The sequence below is a fragment of the Drosophila suzukii genome, chromosome 3, assembly GCF_043229965.1.
Source record: "Drosophila suzukii chromosome 3, CBGP_Dsuzu_IsoJpt1.0, whole genome shotgun sequence".
In the NCBI taxonomy this organism is placed as follows: Eukaryota; Metazoa; Arthropoda; class Insecta; order Diptera; family Drosophilidae; genus Drosophila; species Drosophila suzukii.
In genome coordinates this window covers 42,566,904-42,593,030 of record NC_092082.1, presented here as the reverse complement: position 1 = coordinate 42,593,030, position 26,127 = coordinate 42,566,904, and the positions used below count along the sequence as shown (strand labels likewise).

General features: G+C 32.9%; 2 protein-coding genes and 1 long non-coding RNA gene across 3 annotated transcripts; 2 read left to right on the top strand and 1 right to left on the bottom strand.

Moving 5' to 3' along the window:
* Positions 1–16,591: 16,591 nt before the first annotated feature.
* Positions 16,592–17,280, bottom strand: LOC108014230 (uncharacterized). Its single transcript, XM_017080266.4, has 2 exons — positions 16,916–17,280; positions 16,592–16,860 (listed from the first exon to the last, which is right to left on the bottom strand). The coding sequence occupies exons 1-2, from the start codon at positions 17,273–17,275 to the stop codon at positions 16,849–16,851; spliced, it is 372 nt and encodes a 123-aa protein (XP_016935755.4). The 5' UTR covers positions 17,276–17,280; the 3' UTR covers positions 16,592–16,848.
* Positions 17,277–18,877, top strand: LOC136117547 (uncharacterized). The gene is made up of 2 exons (XR_010655078.2): positions 17,277–18,446; positions 18,512–18,877. It is a non-coding gene; the product is annotated as an uncharacterized lncRNA (long non-coding RNA).
* A 4,728-nt stretch (positions 18,878–23,605) lies between these two features.
* Positions 23,606–25,436, top strand: LOC139352794 (myb-like protein Q). The gene is made up of 2 exons (XM_070995424.1): positions 23,606–23,980; positions 25,332–25,436. The coding sequence occupies exons 1-2, from the start codon at positions 23,606–23,608 to the stop codon at positions 25,434–25,436; spliced, it is 480 nt and encodes a 159-aa protein (XP_070851525.1).
* Positions 25,437–26,127: the final 691 nt, after the last annotated feature.

Genomic DNA, 26,127 nt, shown 5'->3' with positions numbered 1-26,127 from the left:
TTTACTACCTTTTGAGCTATATATTTTAATGCAGATAACAACATAGTCATTCCACAAGCCCATAAAGGTATGCCATATCGAATTCCGAGTTCATTTGACCAAGTTATGGGCTTTTGAAGATGAAAAGGAGGCCCATTTCAGTAAGCCTTCGCAAAATTAAAATCAATGACATAAAAACGTTCATATTTTTTACTACCTTTTGAGTTATATATTTTAATGCAGATAACAACATAATCATTCCACAAGCCCATAAAGTTATGCCATATCGAATTCCGAGTTCATTTGACCAAGCTATGGGCTTTTAAAGATGGAAAGGATTCCCATTTCTGTAAACCTTCGCAAAATAAAAATCAATGACATAAAAACGGTCATATTTTTCACTACCTCTTAAGTTATATATTTTTATTCAGATAACAACATAATCATTCCACAAGCCCATAAAGGTATGCCATATCGAAATCCGAGTTCATTTGACCAAGTTATGGGCTTTTAAAGATGGAATGAAGGCCCATTTCTGTAAACCTTCGCAAAATTAAAATCAATGATATAAATACGTTCATACTTGTTACTACCTTTTGAGTTATATATTTTAATGCAGATAACAACATAATCATTCCACAAGGCCATTAAGGTATGCCATATCTAACTCCTAGTTAATTTGACCAAGTTATGGCCCTTTAAAGATGGAAAAACGGCCCATTTCAGTAAACCTTCGCCAAATTAAAATTAATGACATAAAAACTGTCATATTTTTAACTACCTTTAAAGATATATATTTTAATGCAGGTAACAACATAATCATTCCACAAGCCCATAAAGAGGTGCCATATCGAAGTCCGAGTTCATTTGACCAAGTTATGGGCTTTTAAAGATGGAAAGGAGGCCCATTTCTGTAAGCCTTCGCAAAATTAAAATCAATGATATAAAAACGTTCATACTTGTTACTACCTTTTGAGTTATATATTTTAAAGCAGATAACAACATAATAATTCCACAAGCCCATAAAGGTATGCCACATGCAATTCCGAGTTCACTTGACCAAGTTATGGGCTTTTAAAGATGGAAAGGAGGCCCATTTTTATAAACCTTCGCAAAATTAAAATCAATGACATAAAAACGGTAATATTTTGTACTACCTTTGAAGTTTTATATTTATTAATGCAGATAACAACAAATTCATTCCACAAGCCCATAAAGATGTGCCATATCGAAGTCCGAGTTCATTTGATCAAGTTATGGGCTTTTAAAGATGGAAAGGATTCCCATTTCTGTAAACCTTCGCAAAATAAAAATCAATGACATAAAAACGGTCATATTTTGTACTACCTTTTAAGATATATATTTTAATGCAGATAACAACATAATCATTCCACAAGCCCATAAAGGTATGCCATATCGAAATCCGAGCTCATTTCACCAAGTTATGGGCTTTTAAAGACGCAATGAAGGCCCACTTCTGTAAACCTTCGCAAAATGAAAGTTAATGACATAAAAACGGTCATATTTTGTACTACCTTTTAAGTTAAATATTTTAATGCAGATAACAACATAATCATTCCACAAGCCCATAAAGGTATGCCATATCGAAAACCGAGTTCATTGACCAAGTTATGGGCTTTTAAAGATGGAAAGAACCTTCGGAAAATTAAAATCAATGACAAAAAAAGAGTCATATTTTTTACAACCTTTAAAGGTTTATTTATTAATGCAGATAACAACATAATCATTCCACAAGCCCATAAAGGTATGCCATATCGAATTCCGAGTTCATTTGACCAAGTTATGGGCTTTTAAAGATGGAAAGGAGGCCCATTTCTGTAAGCCTTCGCAAAATTAAAATCAATGACATAAAAACGGTCATATTTTTACTACCTTTTGAGTAATATATTTTAATGCAGATAACAACATAATCATTCCAAAAGCCCATAAAGGTATGCCACATCCAATTCCGAGTTCACTTGACCAAGTTATGGGCTTTTAAAGATGGAAAGGAGGCCCATTTCTATAAACCTTCGCAAAATTAAAATCAATGACATAAAAACGGTAATATTTTGTTCTTCCTTTAAAGTTATATATTTATTAATGCAGATAACAATATAATCATTCCACAAGCCCATAAAGGTATGCCATGTCGAAAACCGAGTTCATTTGACTAAGTTATGGGCTTTTGAAGATGAAAAGGAGGCCCATTTCTGTAAATCTTCGCAAAATTAATATCAATGACATAAAAACGTTCATATTTTTTACTACCTTTTGAGTTATATATTTTAATGCAGATAACAACATAATCATTCCACAAGCCCATAAAGGCATGCCACATCGAATTCCGAGTTCATTTGATCAAGTTATGGGCTTCTAAAGATGCAAAGAAGGCCCATTTCAGTAAACCTTCGCAAAATTAAAATCAATGACATAAGAACGGTAATTTTTTTTACTACCTTTAAAGTTATATATATTAATGAAGATAACAACATAATCATTCCACAAGCCCATAAAGAGGTGCCATATCGAAGTCCGGGTTCATTTGATCAAGTTATGGGCTTTTAAAGATGGAAAGGATTCCCATTTCTGTAAGCCTTCGCAAAATAAAAATCAATGACATAAGAACGGTCATATTTTGTACTACCTTTTAAGATATATATTTTAATGCAGATAACAACATAATCATTTCACAAGCCCATAAAGGTATGCCATATCGAAATCCGAGCTCCATTCACCAAGTTATGGGCTTTTAAAGATGGAATGAATGGCCACTTATGTAAACTTTCGCAAAATTAAAATCAATGACATAAAAACGGTCATTTTTTTACTACCTTTAAAGTTATATATATTAATGCAGATAACAACATAATCATTCCACAAGCCCATAAAGGTATGCCATATCGAAATCCGAGTTCATTTGACCAAGTTATGGGCTTTTAAAGATGGAATGAAGGCCCATTTCTGTAAACCTTCGCAAAATTAAGATCAATGACATAAAAACGGTCACATTTTGTACCACCTTTTAAGTTATATATTTTAATGCAGATAACAACATAATCATTCCACCAGCCCAAAAATGTATGCCATATCGAAAACCGAGTTCATTTGACTAAGTTATGGGCTATTAAAGATGGAATGAAGGCCTATTTCAGTAAACCTTCGCAAAATTAAAATCAATGACATAAAAACGGTCATATTTTGTACTACCTTTTAAGTTATATATTTTAATGCAGATAACAACATAATCATTCCACAAGCCCATAAAGGTATGCCATATCGAAAGCCGAGTTCATTTGACTAAGTTATGGGCTATTAAAGATGGAATGAAGGCCCATTTCAGTAAACCTTCGCAAAATTAAAATCAATGACATAAAAACGGTCATATTTTGTACTACCTTTTAAGATATATATTTGAACGCAGATAACAACATAATCATTCCACAAGCCCATTAAGGTATGCCATATCGAACTCCTTGTTAATTTGACCAAGTTATGGCCTTTTAAAGATAGAAAAAAGGCCCATTTCAGTAAACCTTCTAAAATCAGTGACATAAAAACTGTCATATTTTTTACTACCTTTAAAGTTATATATTTTAATGCAGGTAACAACATAATCATTCCACAAGCCCATAAAGGTATGCCATATCGAATTCCGAGTTCATTTGACCAAGTTATGGGCTTTTGAAGATGAAAAGGAGGCCCATTTCTGTAAACCTTCGCAAAATTAAAATCAATGACATAAAAACGTTCATATTTTTTACTACCTTTTGAATAATATATTTAAATGCAGATAACAACATAATCATTCCAAAAGCCCATAAAGTTATGCCACATCCAATTCCGAGTTCACTTGACCAAGTTATGGGCTTTTAAAGATGAAAAGGAGGCCTATTTCTATAAACCTTTGCAAAATTAAAATCAATGACATAAAAACGGTAATATTTTGTACTACCTTTAAAGTTTTATATTTATTAATGCAGATAACAACAAATTCATTCCATAAGCCCATAAAGATGTGCCATATCGAAGTCCGAGTTCATTTGATCAAGTTATGGGCTTTTAAAGATGGTAAGGATTCCCATTTCTGTAAACCTTCGCAAAATAAAAATCAATGACATAAAAACGGTCATATTTTGTACTACCTTTTTAGATATATATTTTAATGCAGATAACAACATAATCATTCCACAAGCCCATAAAGGTATGCCATATCGAAATCCGAGCTCATTTCACCAAGTTATGGGCTTTTAAAGACGCAATGAAGGCCCACTTCTGTAAACCTTCGCAAAATGAAAGTTAATGACATAAAAACGGTCATATTTTGTACTACCTTTTAAGTTATATATTTTAATGCAGATAACAACATAATCATTCCACAAGGCCATTAAGGTATGCCATATCGAACTCCTAGTTAATTTGACCAAGTTATGGCCTTTTAAAGATGGAAAAACGGCCCATTTCAGTAAACCTTCGCCAAATTAAAATCAATGACATAAAAACTGTCATATTCTTAACTACCTTTAAAGATATATATTTTAATGCACGTAACAACATAATCATTCCACAAGCCCATAAAGGTATGCCATATCGAATTCCGAGTTCATTTGACCAAGTTATGGGCTTTTAAAGATGGAAAGGAGGCCCATTTCTGTAAGCCTTCGCAAAATTAAAATCAATGATATGAAAACGTTCATACTTTTTACTACCTTTTGAGTTATATATTTTAAAGCAGATAACAACATAATCATTCCACAAGCCCATAAAGATATGCCATATCGAAAGCCGAGTTCATTTGACTAAGTTATGGGCTATTAAAGATGGAATGAAGGCCCATTTCAGTAAACCTTCGCAAAATTAAAATCAATGACATAAAAACGGTCATATTTTGTACTACCTTTTAAGATATATATTTGAACGCAGATAACAACATAATCATTCCACAAGCCCATTAAGGTATGCCATATCGAACTCCTTGTTAATTTGACCAAGTTATGGCCTTTTAAAGATAGAAAAAAGGCCCATTTCAGTAAACCTTCTAAAATCAGTGACATAAAAACTGTCATATTTTTTACTACCCTTAAAGTTATATATTTTAATGCAGGTAACAACATAATCATTCCACAAGCCCATAAAGGTATGCCATATCGAATTCCGAGTTCATTTGACCAAGTTATGGGCTTTTAAAGATGGAAAGGAGGCCCATTTCTGTAAGCCTTCGCAAAATTAAAATCAATGACATAAAAACGGTCATATTTTTTACTACCTTTTGAGTAATATATTTTAATGCAGATAACAACATAATCATTCCAAAAGCCCATAAAGGTATGCCAAATCCAATTCCGAGTTCACTTGACCAAGCTATGGGCTTTTAAAGATGGAAAGGAGGCCCATTTCTGTAAGCCTTCGCAAAATTAAAATCAATGATATGAAAACGTTCATACTTTTTACTACCTTTTGAGTTATATATTTTAAAGCAGATAACAACATAATCATTCCACAAGCCCATAAAGATATGCCATATCGAAAGCCGAGTTCATTTGACTAAGTTATGGGCTATTAAAGATGGAATGAAGGCCCATTTCAGTAAACCTTCGCAAAATTAAAATCAATGACATAAAAACGGTCATATTTTGTACTACCTTTTAAGATATATATTTGAAAGCAGATAACAACATAATCATTCCACAAGCCCATTAAGGTATGCCATATCGAACTCCTTGTTAATTTGACCAAGTTATGGCCTTTTAAAGATAGAAAAAAGGCCCATTTCAGTAAACCTTCTAAAATCAGTGACATAAAAACTGTCATATTTTTTACTACCCTTAAAGTTATATATTTTAATGCAGGTAACAACATAATCATTCCACAAGCCCATAAAGGTATGCCATATCGAATTCCGAGTTCATTTGACCAAGTTATGGGCTTTTGAAGATGAAAAGGAGGCCCATTTCTGTAAACCTTCGCAAAATTAAAATCAATGACATAAAAACGTTCATATTTTTTACTACCTTTTGAATAATATATTTAAATGCAGATAACAACATAATCATTCCACAAGCCCATAAAGTTATGCCACATCCAATTCCGAGTTCACTTGACCAAGTTATGGGCTTTTAAAGATGAAAAGGAGACCTATTTCTATAAACCTTTGCAAAATTAAAATCAATGACATAAAAACGGTAATATTTTGTACTACCTTTAAAGTTTTATATTTATTAATGCAGATAACAACAAATTCATTCCACAAGCCCATAAAGATGTGCCATATCGAAGTCCGAGTTCATTTGATCAAGTTATGGGCTTTTAAAGATGGAAAGGATTCCCATTTCTGTAAACCTTCGCAAAACAAAAATCAATGACATAAAAACGGTCATATTTTGTACTACCTCCTAAGTTATACATTTTAATGCAGATAACAACATAATCATTCCACAAGCCCATAAAGGTATGCCATATCGAAATCCGAGTTCATTTGACCAAGTTATGGGCTTTTAAAGACGCAATGAAGGCCCACTTCTGTAAACCTTCGCAAAATGAAAGTTAATGACATAAAAACGGTCATATTTTGTACTACCTTTTTAGATATATATTTTAATGCAGATAACAACATAATCATTCCACAAGCCCATAAAGGTATGCCATATCGAAATCCGAGCTCATTTCACCAAGTTATGGGCTTTTAAAGACGCAATGAAGGCCCACTTCTGTAAACCTTCGCAAAATGAAAGTTAATGACATAAAAACGGTCATATTTTGTACTACCTTTTAAGTTATATATTTTAATGCAGATAACAACATAATCATTCCACAAGGCCATTAAGGTATGCCATATCGAACTCCTAGTTAATTTGACCAAGTTATGGCCTTTTAAAGATGGAAAAACGGCCCATTTCAGTAAACCTTCGCCAAATTAAAATCAATGACATAAAAACTGTCATATTTTTAACTACCTTTTAAGTTATATATTTTAATGCAGATAACAACATAATCAATTCACAAGGCCATTAAGGTATGCCATATCGAACTCCTAGTTAATTTGACCAAGTTATGGCCTTTTAAAGATGGAAAAACGGCCCATTTCAGTAAACCTTCGCCAAATTAAAATCAATGACATAAAAACTGTCATATTTTTAACTACCTTTTAAGTTATATATTTTAATGTAGATAACAACATAATCATTCCACAAGCCCATAAAGGTATGCCATATCGAAAACCGAGTTCATTGACCAAGTTATGGGCTTTTAAAGATGGAAAGAAGGCCCATTTCAGTAAATCTTCGGAAAATTAAAATCAATGACAAAAAAACAGTCATATTTTTTACAACCTTTAAAGGTTTATTTATTAATGCAGATAACAACATAATCATTCCACAAGCCCATAAAGGTATGCCATATCGAATTCCGAGTTCATTTGACCAAGTTATGGGCTTTTAAAGATGGAAAGGAGGCCCATTTCTGTAAGCCTTCGCAAAATTAAAATCAATGACATAAAAACGGTCATATTTTTTACTACCTTTTGAGTAATATATTTTAATGCAGATAACAACATAATCATTCCAAAAGCCCATAAAGGTATGCCAAATCCAATTCCGAGTTCACTTGACCAAGCTATGGGCTTTTAAAGATGGAAAGGAGGCCCATTTCTATAAACCTTCGCAAAATTAAAATCAATTACATAAAAACGGTAATATTTTGTTTTTCCTTTAAAGTTATATATTTATTAATGCAGATAACAATATAATCATTCCACAAGCCCATAAAGGTATGCCATATCGAATTCCGAGTTCATTTGACCAAGTTATGGGCTTTTAAAGATGGAAAGGAGGCCCATTTCTGTAAGCCTTCGCAAAATTAAAATCAATGACATAAAAACGGTCATATTTTTTACTACCTTTTGAGTTATATATTTTAATGCAGATAACAACATAATCATTCCACAAGCCCATAAAGGTATGCCACATCGAATTCCGAGTTCATTTGATCAAGTTATGGGCTTTTAAAGATGCAAAGAAGGCCCATTTCAGTAAACCTTCGCAAAATTAAAATCAATGACATAAGAACGGTCATTTTTTTTACTACCTTTAAAGTTATATATATTAATGCAGATAACAACATAATCATTCCACAAGCCCATAAAGAGGTGCCATATCGAAGTCCGAGTTCATTTGATCAAGTTATGGGCTTTTAAAGATGGAAAGGATTCCCATTTCTGTAAACCTTCGCAAAATAAAAATCAATGACATAAAAACGGTCATATTTTGTACTACCTTTTAAGTTATATATTTTAATGCAGATAACAACATAATCATTCCACAAGCCCATAAAGGTATGCCATATCGAAATCCGAGCTCTATTCACCAAGTTATGGGCTTTTAAAGATGGAATGAAGGCCCATTTCTGTAAGCCTTCGCAAAATTAAGATCAATGACATAAAAACGGTCACATTTTGTACCACCTTTTAAGTTATATATTTTAATGCAGATAACAACATAATCATTCCACAAGCCCAAAAATGTATGCCATATCGAAATCCGAGTTCATTTGACTAAGTTATGGGCTATTAAAGATGGAATGAAGGCCTATTTCAGTAAACCTTCGCAAAATTGAAATCAATGACATAAAAACGGTCATATTTTGTACTACCTCCTAAGTTATACATTTTAATGCAGATAACAACATAATCATTCCACAAGCCCATAAAGGTATGCCATATCGAAAGCCGAGTTCATTTGACTAAGTTATGGGCTATTCAAGATGGAATGAAGGCCCATTTCAGTAAACCTTCGCAAAATTAAAATCAATGACATAAAAACGGTCATATTTTGTACTACCTTTTAAGATATATATTTGAACGCAGATAAATACAAGGGTGGTCAAAAGTATTTTCACAAAAAAAAAGTTAAATATATTCATAATTTGAACTTACATCTTGTTAACTTTGGCATCAATGGAAAGGTAATTTAAATGCCGTTTGAATGATACAATACATTTCTTAACACATTCAGTACTTATTGAAAAGGACGAATTTGTGTGAAAATGTCCTTTTTGAACTTTTTTCCTCGACTTGAAAACATAAATTTTTTGATGCAAAAAGTTTCTTCAAACAAAAATAATAGTAACTGCAAAAAGAATTTTTCAAAAATCATTTTGCTTATATTTTGTATGGTTTTTTAAAGGTGACACTGTCGGAAAAAATTTGTATGAAAAAGAGAAAAATATGCCTAAAATGCATGTTTCTAAGCATTTTCAAAAAATCATAAAAAATATAAGCAAAATGATTTTTGAAAAATTCTTTTTGCAGTTACTATTATTTTTGTTTGAAGAAACTTTTTGCATCAAAAAATTTAAGTTTTCAAGTCGAGGAAAAAAGTTCAAAAGGGACATTTTCACACAAATTCGTCCTTTTCAATAAGTACTGAATGTGTTAAGAAATGTATTGTATCATTCAAACGGCATTTAAATTACCTTTCCATTGATGCCAAAGTTAACAAGATGTAAGTTCAAATTTGGAATATATTTAACTTTTTTTTTGTGAAAATACTTTTGACCACCCTTGTACATAATCATTCCACAAGCCCATTAAGGTATGCCATATCGAACTCCTTGTTAATTTGACCAAGTTATGGCCATTTAAAGATAGAAAAAAGGCCCATTTCAGTAAACCTTCTAAAATCAGTGACATAAAAACTGTCATATTTTTTACTACCTTTAAAGTTATATATTTTAATGCAGGTAACAACATAATCATTCCACAAGCCCATAAAGGTATGCCATATCGAAGTCCGAGTTCATTTGACCAAGTTATGGGCTTTTGAAGATGAAAAGGAGGCCCATTTCTGTAAACCTTTGCAAAATTAAAATCAATGACATAAAAACGGTTATATTTTGTACTACCTTTAAAGTTATATATTTATTAATGCAGATAACAATATAATCATTCCACAAGCCCATAAAGAGGTGCCATATCGAAGTCCGAGTTCATTTGATCAAGTTATGGGCTTTTAAAGATGCAAAGAAGGCCCATTTCAGTAAACCTTCGCAAAATTAAAATCAATGACATAAGAACGGTCATTTTTTTTACTACCTTTAAAGTTATATATTTTAATGCAGATAACAACATAATCATTCCACAAGCCCATAAAGAGGTGCCATATCGAAGTCCGAGTTCATTTGATCAAGTTATGGGCTTTTAAAGATGCAAAGAAGGCCCATTTCAGTAAACCTTCGCAAAATTAAAATCAATGACATGAAAACGTTTATATTTTTTACTACCTTTTGAGTTATATATTTTAATGCAGATAACAACATAATCATTCCACAAGCCCATAAAGGTATGCCACATCGAATTCCGAGTTCATTTGATCAAGTTATGGGCTTTTAAAGATGCAAAGAAGGCCCATTTCAGTAAACCTTCGATAACAACATAATCATTCCACAAGGCCAAAAAATGTATGCCATATCGAAAACCGAGTTCATTTGACCAAGTTATGGGCTTTTAAAGATGGAAAGAAGGCCCATTTCTGTAAACCTTCGCAAAATAAAAATCAATGACATAAAAACGGTCATATTTTGTACTACCTCCTAAGTTATACATTTTAATGCAGATAACAACATAATCATTCCACAAGCGCATAAAGCTATGCCATATCGAAATCCGAGTTCATTTGACCAAGTTATGGGCTTTTCAATATAGAAAGGAGGCCCATTTCTGTAAGCCTTCGCAAAATTAAAATCAATGACATAAAAACGGTCATATTTTTTACTACCTTTTGAGTTATATATTTTAATGCAGATAACAACATAATCATTCCAGAAGCCCATAAAGGTATGCCAAATGCAATTCCGAGTTCACTTGACCAAGGTTTGGGCTTTTAAAGATGGAAAGGCGGATATTTTGTACAACCTTTAAAGTTTTATATTTATTAATGGAGATAACAACATAATCATTCCACAAGCCCATAAAGATGTGCCATATCAAAGTCCGAGTTCATTTGATCAAGTTATGGGCTTTTAAAGATGGAAAGGATTCCCATTTCTGTAAACCTTCGCAAAATAAAAATCAATGACATAAAAACGGTCATACTTTGTACTACCTTTTAAGATATATATTTTAATGCAGATAACAACATAATCATTCCACAAGCTCATTAAGGTATGCCATATCGAACTCCTTGTTAATTTGACCAAGTTATGGCCTTTTAAAGATGGAAAGGATTCCCATTTCTGTAAACCTTCGCAAAATAAAAATCAATGACATAAAAACGGTCATATTTTTTACTACCTTTTGAGTTATATATTTTAATGCAGATAACAACATAATCATTCCACAAGCCCAAAAATGTATGCCATATCGAAAACCGAGTTCATATGACCAAGTTATGGGGTTTTAAAGATGGAAAGGAGGCCCATTTCAGTAAACCTTCGCAAAATTAAAATCAATGACATAAGAACGGTCATTTTTTTTACTACCTTTAAAGATATATATATTAATGCAGATAACAACATAATCATTCCACAAGCCCATAAAGAGGTGCCATATCGAAGTCCGAGTTCATTTGATCAAGCTATGGGCTTTTAATGATGGAAAGAAGGCCCATTTCAGTAAACCTTCGCAAAATTAAAATCAATGGCATAAAAACGGTCATATTTTTTACTTCTTTTAAGGTAATATATTTTAGTGCAGATAACAACATAATCATTCCACAAGCCTATTAAGGTATGCCATATCGAAAACCGAGTTCATATGACCAAGTTATGGGGTTTTAAAGATGGAAAGGAGGCCCATTTCAGTAAACCTTCGCAAAATTAAAATCAATGACATAAGAACGGTCAGTTTTTTTACTACCTTTAAAGATATATATATTAATGCAGATAACAACATAATCATTCCACAAGCCCATAAAGAGGTGCCATATCGAAGTCCGAGTTAATTTGACCAAGTTATGGCCTTTTAAAGATGGAAAGAAGGCCCATTTCAGTAAACCTTCGCAAAATTAAAATCAATCACATAAAAACGGTTATATTTTTTACAACCTTTAAAGGTTTATTTATTAATGCAGATACCAACATAATCATTCCACAAGCCCATAAAGGTAGCCATATCGAATTCCGAGTTCATTTGACCAAGTTATGGGCTTTTAAAGATGGAAAGGAGGCCCATTTCTGTAAGCCTTCGCAAAATTAAAATCAATGACATAAAAACGGTCATATTTTTTACTACCTTTTGAGTTAAATATTTTAATGCAGATAACAACATAATCATTCCACAAGCCCATAAAGGTATGCCACATGCAATTCCGAGTTCACTTGACCAAGTTATGGGCTTTTAAAGATGGAAAGGCGGCCCATTTCTATAAACCTTCGCAAAATTAAAATCAATGACATAAAAACGGTCATATTTTGTACTACCTTTAAAGTTGTATATATTAAAGCAGATAAGAACATAATCATTCCACGAGCCCATAAAGATGTGCCATATCGAAGTCTGAGTTCATTTGATCAAGTTATGGGCTTTTAAAGATGGAAAGAAGGCCCACTTCAGTAAACCTTCGCTAAATTAAAATCAATGACATAAAAGCGGTCATATTTTTTACTACCTTTTAAGTTATATATTTTAATGCAGATAACAACATAATCATTCCACCAGCCCATTAAGGTATGCCATATCCAATTCCGAGTTCACTTGACCAAGTTATTGGCTTTTAAAGATGGAAAGGAGGCCAATTTATGTAAACCTTCGCAAAATTAAAATCAATAACAAAAAACGTTAATATTTTTTACTACCTTTAAAGTTATATATTTTAGTGCAGATAACAACATAATCATTCCACAAGCCCATAAATGTATGCCACATGCAATTCCGAGTTCACTTGACCAAGCTATGGGCTTTTAAAGATGGAAAGGAGGCCCATTTCTGTAAGCCTTCGCAAAATTAAAATCAATGACATAAAAACGGTCATATTTTTTACTACCTTTTGAGTTTTATATTTTTTAATGCAGATAACAACATAATCACATCTATAGTAGTATAAACTGCTATACTTATTAAACACTTTATTAAACTGAACTGTTCTCCTTCACTTCTTGTTCGCAATAGGCTGGTTTTACATAGCGTCGGTTTTACATACGATTACGTGAAGTTGGCTGCGATCAATATCGATACTTAACATTTTAGAGTTGCCAGGTTGGCCACTTTACAACAGGAGATACTTTAGATGCTAACGACTATTAGACAGCTAGCCGTTACATTCAAATACTTGTTGATATACATTTACAAACAAAGAGTTATACTTAAATATATACAAGACACTTATCCTACCACAATTCGGCCATCCTGACTGGTTGATCACCTGATCAAGATATATTGATTTAAAAGTTATGCTTATTATATCAATGGTTATGGTTATGGTTACATAAGTTTCATTTTCTTGTTATACTTTACATTTTTATTTTTGTTTTTTACTTTAATTTTATTCTTTATCCAATGTCTTAAATTTTGGGCACTCCAAACACCTAGATAAGGACTTCGTGCTAATTGAAACCCTTCGACGTCTTTTAATAAAAACCTGTCATTGCGCATCGCTTTTGCAATCACATATGGTCCCTTATGTTTGGGAATCAGTTTCCTAGCAGTCCCAACAGTCGAGTCAAAATTCTTCACCATTACATAGTCTCCTTTTTTATACCCTTTAGCCTTTACACGTCTTTTATTATATAATTTTTCGTTATAATCTTGAACTTGTTTTTGGTGGGTCGCAGCTTTTTTTCTTATTTGTGCTAAGCTATCTAATTTTGTATTTTCATTTATGTCCTCTAGCTTTTCCTTAAGTTCATCAACAATCTTTCCTTTTTGTTCTACTCCAAACAGCATTTTACTCGGAAGTTGTCTTATACTTCTGTGCAACGTATTATTAAGAGCATGTTCTATTTTATCTATAACATTGTCCCAGTATACACCTTTACTTTGATCAACTAATTTTGCTATCATTGGTCCAAGGCTCCTGTTAATCCTTTCGACTTGACCATTTGCCTGTGGTGAGCCTGTGGCTATCTTGATATGCTTCACATTATACTCTTCCATGAATTCTTCGAAGTCCTTAGACGTAAAACAACTACCGCGGTCTGAAACTATACATTTTGGACGACTGTATGCCCTAAAGTAATCTTTTAATGCCGTTATTACCTCCCTAGTACTTGTTGATTTAGTTGAATAGAGTCTTACAAATTTCGTAAATCCGTCGACTACCACAAAAATATGCTTTTTTGCTCTCGATGAGTCTACTGGACCATAATGGTCAATATGTATTAACTCGAATGGTTTGCTTCCCTTGGGAATACTGTTCAAAAAACCTTCTCCTTTACCTGATTTTGGTGAAAACGCTACACATTTTAAACAATTTTCTATATGCGCAACACACTTTTCTTTCAAGCTTGGAAACCAATACGTTTTTGAAATTATGTCCATCATTTTATCTCTTCCTACATGTCCTATTTCGTTATGGTATTTATATAGTACCTGATTTTCCAATTCTTCTGGCACGTAAAACAGTATTCTATTGCCATTTGCTTTTCTGTACACTACACCATTTCTCATTTCAAATAATTTAAGTTCTGCTTTCTCTAAAACGGTTTTAAGCTTCTTAATTCTTAAATCTTTTCCTTGACAAATGACTAAATTTTCTTCAAAACTGTTGGTTTCTACTATTAGAATATTATTATACCTGCTGAGAGCATCCACATGTTGCATTTTGTTTCCAGCCCTGTGACATATCTCAAGATCATAGTTTTCCATCTCCAAGGCCCATCTCGATATCTTCGGATTAAGTTCTGCCTTATTAAGTGTTAACTTAAGTGCAATACAGTCGGTTACTAGTCTCACATGCTTTCCTTGCAAATATATCCTAAATCTACGAAGAGCATAAATAACCGCTAAAGTCTCGAGTTCAAAACTATGTAATTTAGCCTCATCTGCTGTAGTACGCTTAGAGAAATAGAATACAGGGTGTAACTTGCCATCATCTTTCTTTTGTAACAGTACTGCACCAAATCCCAGAGCGCTGGCGTCACAATGTAATTCTGTATCGTCTTTGTAATTATATAACGCTAGTACTGGTGACTCAATAAGTTTTTCCTTTAGACTGAGAAAACAATTCATCTCTACTTCACCAAATTGAAATGGTTTGTCTTTCCTTAACAGGTCGTACAAAGGTTTTGCTATTGTAGAGAAATCCTTTATAAACCTTCGAAAATATGAAGAAAGTCCCAAAAAACTTTGTACTGCCTGTACCTTGGAGGGAACTGGAAAATTTTTTACGGCTTCAATGCCCTTATCGTCTGCCCTGATGCCATTCTCGGAAATCAAAAATCCTAAATACTTTATATTTGATTTTAAAAACTCACATTTATCCATTCTAAGTTCTAATCTGTTCTGTGTAAGCCTTTTAAATATTTCTTCTAATGTTTCCAAATGCTCATTAATATCTTTGCTGGCGACCATTATATCATCCATGTACACTACTACTTTGTTGTTTCTAATCATGTCATCAAAAATTTTATTAACAAAGCGTTGAAAAACAGCCGGTGCGTTTTTGATACCCATTGGCATTCTTAAAAATTCAAATTGTCCTAGTGGAGTCACGAATGAAGTATATTTGACAGATTCTTCATTTACAAAAACATGAAAATATCCATTTTTAAGATCTAACTTCGAGAATACTTTTTTGTCCACTAATTTATCTAATAAATCATCGAAGTGTGGCAGTGGGTAGTTGTCTTTTAGCAGTGCTTTGTTAAGTTTCCTATAATCAATGCATAATCTAATTTCACCTGTTTTCTTCTTGACTAATACTATCGGAGATGCAAATTCTGATTCGCTTGGTCTTATTATATCGCTTTTCAAATATTCGTCTAGTAATTTTTGAAGCTTATCCTTTTCTGTATATGATAATCGTCGAGGACTACAACTGAAAGGTTTTGCATTATCTAGGCATAGCTTCATTTCTGCTCTAATCATTGGCTTTTCAGGTCTAGTTGCTTTTACATAACTGTTTTCAATTATTTTCAAGAAACGACATTGTATTTGATAAGTAATGCTTTTGTCCCAGTTAAATTCAATCGTTTCGTTGTTTGTACAGTCGATATTAAGTATTTCGGTTTCAAAATTGTCAATTTCCAGTTGCCTGTTTACATTTGTACATTCCGTTTTTTCATTGTTAAGTCTCATAACTGTCTGACCGATATTTCCACTATTTCGTCTCGTAACTGTTTGACCGTCATTTTCACTATTTCGTCCCGTAACTGTTTGACTCATTGTTTTACTGTTTCGTCCCGTAACTGTTTGACTCATTGTTTCATTGTTTCGTCTCGTAACTGTTTGACTCGTTGTTTCATTGTTTTGTATCATCGCCCTGTGACCTATTCTTTTATTATGATCTTTCACGACTGCATGTTCCGCTTTTACAGCTTCAGTCGCCAATTCCAAAACATTCTCGGTTATATAGTCATCTAAACACTCAATATAATGATTTACTTCAGCAATGCGCAACGACAGATCACTAGTAGCACTCGTCGGGTTATGTTTTGATATATCTTCTACAGTTATCATCTTTAAAGTTCTTAAATCTAAATTTAAATCGCAAGCATCCATGAAATTTCTACCCAAAACCACATCATACATCATAGACTCATTGGCAACAACTGTTAAATTGAAGTAACATTTTATTTTTTCTTTTAATACAAAACATAAAATTTTTCCATAGATTTGTAATGGGCTTCTATTTATACCAAAATAATGTTCTTTAACTTCATGTAGTTTGGCCTCCCTGGGCAACAAAGATAATTTAATCAATGAAATTGGACTGCCAGAGTCTAAGATGCATGCTGTAACCATAGGAGATATAATTTGATTGTCAAAATAAATTTTAATACACCTTACATATTTATTTTCAGCATTTCCCTTCCTTTCCTCGCATTGGGCTACGAAGTGGCCGAACTTGCCACAAGCATAGCAGGATCCTGGCACCCTTGCTGGCTTTCGACAATTCTTAGCGATGTGTCCTCTGGCGTTGCAATTACCGCAGCGGAATCCTCCGTTGTCGCTCCTATTCCTGTTCAGCTCCTTCGACACCAACTCCTTTGGCTTGTCCAAACGGATACCAGCAAACGCACGGAGAATTTGCATCGGATCTGTGAAGCATTGGATCCGGGCTTGATCACGCAAATTCTGTGCTGGTATTCCCTCGACTATCTGATCAACCAATTCGTCCGGTTCGATGTTGATGCTGCTGGCTAGCATTGTCTTTGCCTAAAAATACACCGCGAACTTTTCGGAATGATGCCACTTTAAATCTTCAAATTTGCGTCGTGCCTCTGCTTTTGAAAGCTTATCGCCGAATGCTAATATCAGCTGTTCCAAAAGATTCTCTGCCGGCTCCATAATACGCGTTGCATTTGCATGCAACCAGCGCTGAGCGACACCCTTCAGTTTGGACACAATCACCATCTTCATGCCCACTGCATCCAGGTTGTACATTTCAGCAATGTTGCGTACTTGCTGGGTCCAAATGTTTGCACAAGAAGATCCATCAAAATCCATGATGATTTCCTTGGCAAATGAAAGTGACATATTTGGCGCTTCTAGTCCTTTGTTTACAACTGCCACTCGTTGTTGCTCAACACTGTTTCTTACATCGATATCGGTTTCGCTATCGATATCAGCACTTCCATCGGTGCTTGGTATTTTTCCGCCAACTGCTTCCTCGAAGCAAATTTAATTTTGAACAATTCTGTAATTATGTTTTGATTAAAGAGAGTGAAGATCATTGTGAAATCAATCTAAAGTCATTTCAAACAAAAATGCAAGTCTTAAATCAAACAATGAGTCAGACTGAAAATCTAAATGAAATAATCAAAAATTTAAATGACTATATAAAAAGTGAGATGAGCGAGTTTCAAGAACGAGACAGTGGTTGGTCCCTAATTGAAATAGTTCATTTAGAAGTTAATATAAATAAATATCAGCTAATAAAGGGCTCGAATTTCATTGGTTTACCAAGAGAAATAGTAAACAGAAAAGCCTGCATCAACGTGCAAAATAGAGACGAATATTGTTTTAAATGGGCATTAATATCGGCTTTTGTGAAATTACCTTGTAATAAGAATCTACCCAATCAATATAAACGTAAAGGCATTTACAACATTGGATCGGATATAATAAATATAAATAATAAATCATTAAATTTTAGTGGATTAAAATTCCCCACACCGGTCGACAGCATAAAAATATTTGAAGAAAATAATCCTGAAATTAGTATAACTGTGTTGGGTGTAGACAGCGATGAAAAGACAATTATCGGTCCATATTATTTAACTAATAATAAAACTGACAACGTTTTACACACTATATATCTACTACTTCTCGAGAAGGATGACAAATATCACTATGCTTGGATTAAAAATATTTCCAAGTAAGTATTAAATTAGAAAATTAAAAAATAAAAAAATTATATTTATTTCTTTGATTCTCCATTAGATTACTTCGCAAACAAATAACGAAAAGTACGAGGAAGATTCATCTATGCAATGGCTGTTTTCTACATTTCTACGATAGCGACAAACTGGAACGACATATTATGGAGTGTAATAGAATTATAACTGAGATGCCTACAAATGAAACGGCGACTTTAAGATTTAAAAATTTAAAAAATCAATTAGATGTTCCTTTTGTAGCATATGCTGATTTTGAGTGTATTTTAGAAGGGATGAATCTGAAAACTTCGGATAACATAAATTTGATTCAAAAGCACATACCGTATGCATATAGTTATTATATAAAGTGTTCATTTGACAATAGTTTGGATATATATCGAATATATTATGGTGAAGATTGTGCAACACATTTTGTTGAGAGCATATATAATGATTGTTTAGTGTTATATCAAAATCACTTAAATGTAACGATACCCTTATATCCGCTATCAATGGAGCAACAAAAAATAATTGACTTAGAACAAAATTGTAGTATATGCGGTAATATATTAACTGAACAATCTAAAAGAGTTCTAGACCATTGTCACTTAACAGGCAAATATAGAGGTGTAGCACATAATAATTGCAATTTAAACTATAAATTAGCAAAATTTTTCCCAATATTTTTCCATAATCTCTCGGCATACGATGCTCATTTATTTGTAAAAGAATTAATTAAAATTCCTGGTGATATTTCTATAATTCCGCTAAACAAAGAGTTTTATATTTCGATCTCAAAGAAAATTTATATAAATCCCAATGAAACGTTAGAACTTCGATTTTTAGATTCATTTAGATTTATGCCTTCCAGTTTAGACAGCTTAGCCAGTTATTTAAAAGAAGAAAATCTAACCACAATAAAGTCATTTTTCACGGACCCGAACAAATTTCAAATGGTTAAACGTAAAGGCATATTTCCGTATAGCTATTTAAATTCAGTTGAACGCTTGTCAGATACACAATTACCGTTGCGCGAAAATTTTTATAACCAATTAACTGATAGACACTGTTCTGAAGAGAGTTATCAGCACGCTCAAAACGTTTGGAATGCCTTCGAGTGCACAAATTTATTAGATTATTTATTATTATATTTGAAGGTAGATGTGCTGTTGCTATGTGATGTTTTTGAGAATTTTAGAACAGTATGTAAAAAAATCTATAATTTAGATCCTTGTCAATATTATACAACTCCTGGTCTATCGTGGGATGCTATGTTGAAGACAACTAAAATTGAATTAGAACTACTCACAGATATTGATATGTATAATTTTATAATGAAAGGTATTAGAGGTGGTCTTGTTCAATGTAGTAAACGTCATTCTATTGCAAATAACAAATATCTAAATAACGATTACGACTGTGAGAAAGAATCAAATTATATTGTATACTTAGATGTTAATAATTTATATGGGTATGCTATGTCACAAGCTATTCCGTATAAAAATTTTAAATGGCTAGAAGAAACAGAAGAGGGAATTTTTGAAAATTTTGATTTAAACACGTGCGTAGATGATCAACCAATTGGTTATATTTTAGAGGTCGATTTGGAATACACTGAAAACTTACACAGCCAGCACAATGATTTACCATTTTGTTCGCAGAACAAAAAAAATGAAAATATGCAACAATCAAAATTGATTGCAGACTTGACAAACAAATATAATTATATAATTCACTATAGAAATTTGCAGCAATGTCTTCGACATGGACTGATTTTAAAGAAAATTCATCGAATATTACAATTTGAACAATCTGATTGGCTTAAAAAATATATTGATTGTAACAATCATCACAGAACATTGGCTGTTAATGATTTTGAAAAGAATTTTTTCAAACTGCTAAACAATGCAGTCTATGGGAAGACAATGGAGAATGTCGACAAGAGAAAATCAATTAGATTAGTGTCCAGGTGGGAGAGTGATGGTAAAAAATTGGGAGCTAGAGCACTTATCTCAAAATTTAATTTTAAGAATATATTGCAATTGGCGGATGATTTCTTTGCAATTCAAATGAAAAAAGTGCATGTTGTCTATGATAAGCCTGTCTACATTGGCTTCACCGTTCTAGAATTATCAAAATTTAAAATGTACAATTTTCACTATGACTATATGAAGCCGAAATATCAAGAAAATATAAATTTAATGTATATGGATACTGATTCTTTTATCTATGATATTAAGACTATAGATTTTTATGATGACATTCGTTTTGAAATTGATCAGCATTTCGATACTTCAGAATATGATAAGGATAATGTTTTTAAATTACCATTGATAAACAAAAAAAAATTAGGTATGATGAAAGATGAGTGCAGGGGGGATATAATAAAAGAATTTATTGGACTCAGAGCTAAAATGTATTCAATACAAGTCTCTAATATAAATAATGCTGAAACAACGGAGATCAAAAAAATTAAAGGAGTAAAGGCGAGTGTGACCTCAAAATTAACTATTAACGATTTTCGAGATTGCTTGTATAAAAAAAATAAGCAAGTTGGAACAATGTACTTATTTAAATCGAAATTACATCAAATTTATACGCAAGAGTATACAAAAGTCACCCTAAACTATTTAGATGATAAGCGCTATATAACAGAGAATAATATAGACACACTTGCATGGGGTCACAAAGATATACCCTACTAAGTTAAGCTAAAAATAAAAAAAAATTGTCTTTTTTGCTTTATACAAATATATTACATTTTATTTTTTCGAAATAAAAATTTTAAACATAAATGACCACAGTTATATGTATTGAATTTTTGTTCATTTCTATAGTTATATTCAATGGGTGGTTTTAAATATTTCACAATTTCAATGGGCGGTTGCAAATCACCAAAACTATCATAGTATTCTTTATAATTTCTATTCTTGAAATATGCTACCCAATGCGTACCACTACCGCTTTCGTTATCTAAATTAATTATCCCACATTCGTTGGTCCATGGTTTCTTGGGGAGACGATCACGCATAAAAACACCACGAAAGTGTCTAAAATGCTGTTTACCAAAATCAATTAAATCAATATCGGTAAGTGCTTGTTTGGGTAGCATATTTATTAGTTTTTTGCTGAATATGGCTTATAAAATAGTCCATATCCTTTCTTATAAGGTTTCAAGAAAAGTCCTTTTCCCATCGCAATTGATTCCATATAGCGGTTATGACGTGTCGCTTCGGCTAATTGTTCTTTACCATTTTTGACAGCGTTTATTGCTTTAGCAACAGCAGATCCACCACTAGCAAGACCACCAACTGCACCAAGTGCAGTCAATATTGGTATCAACGGTAGGAATCCTCCAATTTTTGGTAATGGTATCACCCTCGGAATATTGGAGATATTATTCGCTAGACCTCGTCTTCGTCCTCGTTGTCCTCGTTGTCTTCGATGAAAACTAGGTGGGATTGATTGTTGAGATATCTGAATTGCTTCATCGATACTCGTAGGATTTCTTCGTTTCAAAATTCGCTTCGTTTGACTCACAATGCTTGCGAATGATTTTTTTCTTGTTTGTCGATGACGTCGACGTTGTTTTTTTTTATTACTAGCTGGTTTCCTCTTACGTTGACGTCGATTAGATTTGTTTTTAGACATACCTAGACCGAATTTAACTTTTGTTTTCATAGCGTTAGTCACAAACCAAGCAGCAGAACGTTCTTTTAGACCGCTATCTTTTGCTTTAAAACGTTCCCACGCTCTATCACCTAAAATATCATCGGCTTGATGACGATTTTTCAGGTCTTTGAATTGTGAATATGCAATATCGTGTTCTCGACACGCTGCATCTAGCGGATTAATCCCTTTGTCTCCACGTTTCAAACGCTCTGCAAGTTTTGTGCCTGGTCCACAAAATTGATATCCTGGCAAATGAAGTTCAATTGGTAGTTTGTTAATCAAGTTGTTAACGAGTCCACTACCAATTCGATACTGATATGAATTTAATTTATGTTTATAATTTATACGCATTATTGCATTTCCTTTTTTTTGTTTTTTGTTTATGACTATTCTGTTTCAATGACAATCGTACATTAAACAAAAACGAAATATATACTCAAATATTTATAGTATTTTCATTAGTAGTTGTAAAAATTTGTCCAATAAAACAACAACAACAACAACAACAACAAAATGAGATTTATAAAACAAACCAGACAAATTAAAGTTCGAAATGTCGATCAAATTTGTGGTGAGGGGGATAGGAGTGGAAAAATTACACATAGCCCATTGTTACCGAATTCGATACGTGCTCTAATTGTGGGGCCATCTAATTGTGGAAAGACAAACGTAATGATAAGTTTGATCGAAAGTCCCAATGGACTTAAATTTCAAAATATATACATTTATTCAAAATCGTTGTATCAGCCAAAGTATCAATATTTAATGAAATTGATTAAACCAATTAAGGGGATACACATGTTCACGTTTTCAGACAAGGAAAAAGTCGTCAGTCCAGAAAGGGCTAGACCACACTCAATAATGATATTTGATGACGTAATCTGTGATAAGCAAACAGCAATAAGAGATTATTTCTGTATGGGTCGCCACAAACACATAGACTCCTTCTATCTATGTCAAACTTATACAAAAATACCAAAACATTTAATACGTGACAACGCTAATTTGATTATAATTTTTAAACAAGATGAAATGAATATTAAACATATTTACAATGATCATGTTATAGGCGATATGACTTTTAAGCAATTTATAAAAATTTGTGAGGAATGCTGGAAGCAAAAATATGAATTCGTTCTCATAAGTAAAGATAATGATATTGATAAAGGACGATATAGAAAAGGATTCGATAGTTTTATACATCTTTAATCATCATCATCTCTCGATCAGCTCTGGATCAGCTCGGCATCAGCTTTGAATCAGCTCTGAATCAGCTTCGGATCAGCTTTGGATCAGCTTTTGGATCAGCTATATATATATATATATACATATATATATCATATATTTTACTAGTAAATAAATGGTTTTTAAACAAACAACAACAACAACAACAACCACAGCAGCAATGGTCAAATCAAAAAATAAGACTAAAGTGTTGGATGATCTGATTCAAACCAGATTGTTGTTGACACAGAAATTGAAGAGCATGAAGTCGAATGAAATGGATCGAATTAATATGCTGGAAAATACCTTTAAACCAATTACAAAACCTTTGAATGTGATTGCGGAAAATTTTCTAAAAAAGAACAAGAAGGCAAACAAATACAACAACAACAACAACAACAACAACAACAACAACAACAACAACAACAATAATAAGCGTGAACTGATAAAATATGATGATCATCAGCATCGAGGTCTTCAAGAAGGAGAACAACAGCAGCAGCAGCAACAACAACAACAACAAAAACAACAACAACATGTTGAAATGCTTAAACACAAAAGACGATACTCTCCAAAGAGGGTTATGCGAAGAAGACTAGATAACACCGACAACACAAACAACGATTTGGAGATAAAAGTGAGAAAATTTAAATCCTATAATGCAAACAGAAGGAAAAGAAGACCTTATCAACGAAGAAACATCCAGCATGAGGATGCTGCTGCTGCTGCTGCTAATGATGATGATGCTAATGTGTTTGATATGGAATTTAATCGTCCGCAAATAACGAGTTTTCCAATAACCAACAACAACAACAACAACAACAACCCACCCGACTTGATAGATACTTCCAACGAAATCCTATCAGACTATACTTCATTTTTGGATAGTCAAAGAGCAAAATACTCTAATTTATTAGAAAAAAACAGTCCTGCACACACACTAAAACGGGGGAACGATGATGATGACCACAATGCAGTAGTTAGTAGTAGTACATCTGCTGCTCCCCCTGCCCCCCCAGCTCTCCCTCTCCCTCCTGCTCCCCCTGCCCCCCCAGCTCTCCCTGCTGCTGCTGCTGCTGCTGCTGTTGATGATGATGATGATGATTATGATTTAAAATTAAGTCTTTTTAAAAATCTCAAACGTAATGCTAACATTGAGAATTTATCTTTAGCAGCAGTCCAGCCTAATAACAAGAGATACAAATTACCTTTTAATCTGCTACAAAGAGATTCTATGCTTGAAAAAAGTCGTAAGGTCAATGGTCCCAAATTTAATAGATTTAAAAAAACAGCACAGACATCGTCATCGAACATTATAAATTTTATACCGAGATCATACACACACACAAAAAAAAAACGAAGTGCTCACACAGAAAATTTACCTCTGCCTCAGTCTTCTTCTTCCTCTAATAAAAGATTAAAATTAATCGAAAAAAGAGATTCTATGCTTGAGAAAAGTTTTTTGATAAATGGACCCAGATATCCAAGATATAACAAGACAAAACAACAGCCACAACAACAACAACAACAACAACAACAACAACAGCAACAAAACAACAACAATGTGATCAAAAAGGAAAAACAAATTGCAATCAAGAGAAAAGTTTCGATCAAGAAATCACCGTTTTTGCATAATATTCAGCTCTTAAAAAGTCAAAAACAATTGGACATGTTGTATGGTCTGAATATAAAAGAAAATGGTGAATGGTATTTTGCCAATAGTAAATTGAAATATAATAATAATAACACAATTATTATTGATAAGGAAAAATGGAAATTGACTCCTGGTCTATTTCAATTGCTATTTCACACGAAGCCCGCGCATTATTCAAATCTGGACTTGAAAAATTATCGAGATATTCTCTTAAGAACAAACGCACACAAACGAAAATATCAGAATAGTTCACAAGTTAAGGGGTCTAAATCCTTTAAGTATCAGCATATTATAAAAAATCTATTCAAACCGAAAACACAACTTATTGGTAAAGGTTTGCTTACAACACAAACAGCAGCAGCAGCAGCAGCAGCAACAACAAAATCTTACTCCAAGGAGGATAGAGGATACAAGTATTGGGATGATCCGAATGAATTAATCGAGAGATTACGATTACTATTAGCATCCGAGAGTGCTGGAAATACCAATCACAAAAACGAAATTATATCCATTATTGAAGAGCTTAGAGAGGCAAATATAATAAAATGAATCAGATTAATAAATTTGGTGAAAGCTTGTCGTCCGGAGGAGTAGGAGGAGGAGGAGGAGGAGCAAGTCTAAAAAAATATATTTTAAATCGACAAGAGAAAACGGATATTGATTTAAACAGCTTGAGACAGAGCATAAATATTTTAAAAAGCAAAATAATTACATTGGAAACAAACCTTCAATCAGAGGTCAGTGAAAGTGCGAATCTTATAAAATTAGCTCTAGAGGACTACTCTCAAGATATTTATACTAAGTATATAGAGCGATTAGAAGAAAATATTCAACGACTTGAGGACGTTCTCTTTAAATTACTCTCTACACAGCTACCTACGGATGAGGTGAAAAAAATTAAAGTACAGTTCCCCATTGTTGTTAAATATATTGACAATAAAATAAAACAAAATGAGTGACAACAACAACAACAATAACTTGAATGCGGATAAAAGACAACTCACCGAAGAGTTGCATAGACAAGGACGAAAAAATTTTATCAGACGACGTGTGATAATGAAGGGGATAGATGATTTATGGCAAGCCGATTTAGTTGAAATGATACCCTATCAGTTATATAATAAGGGATA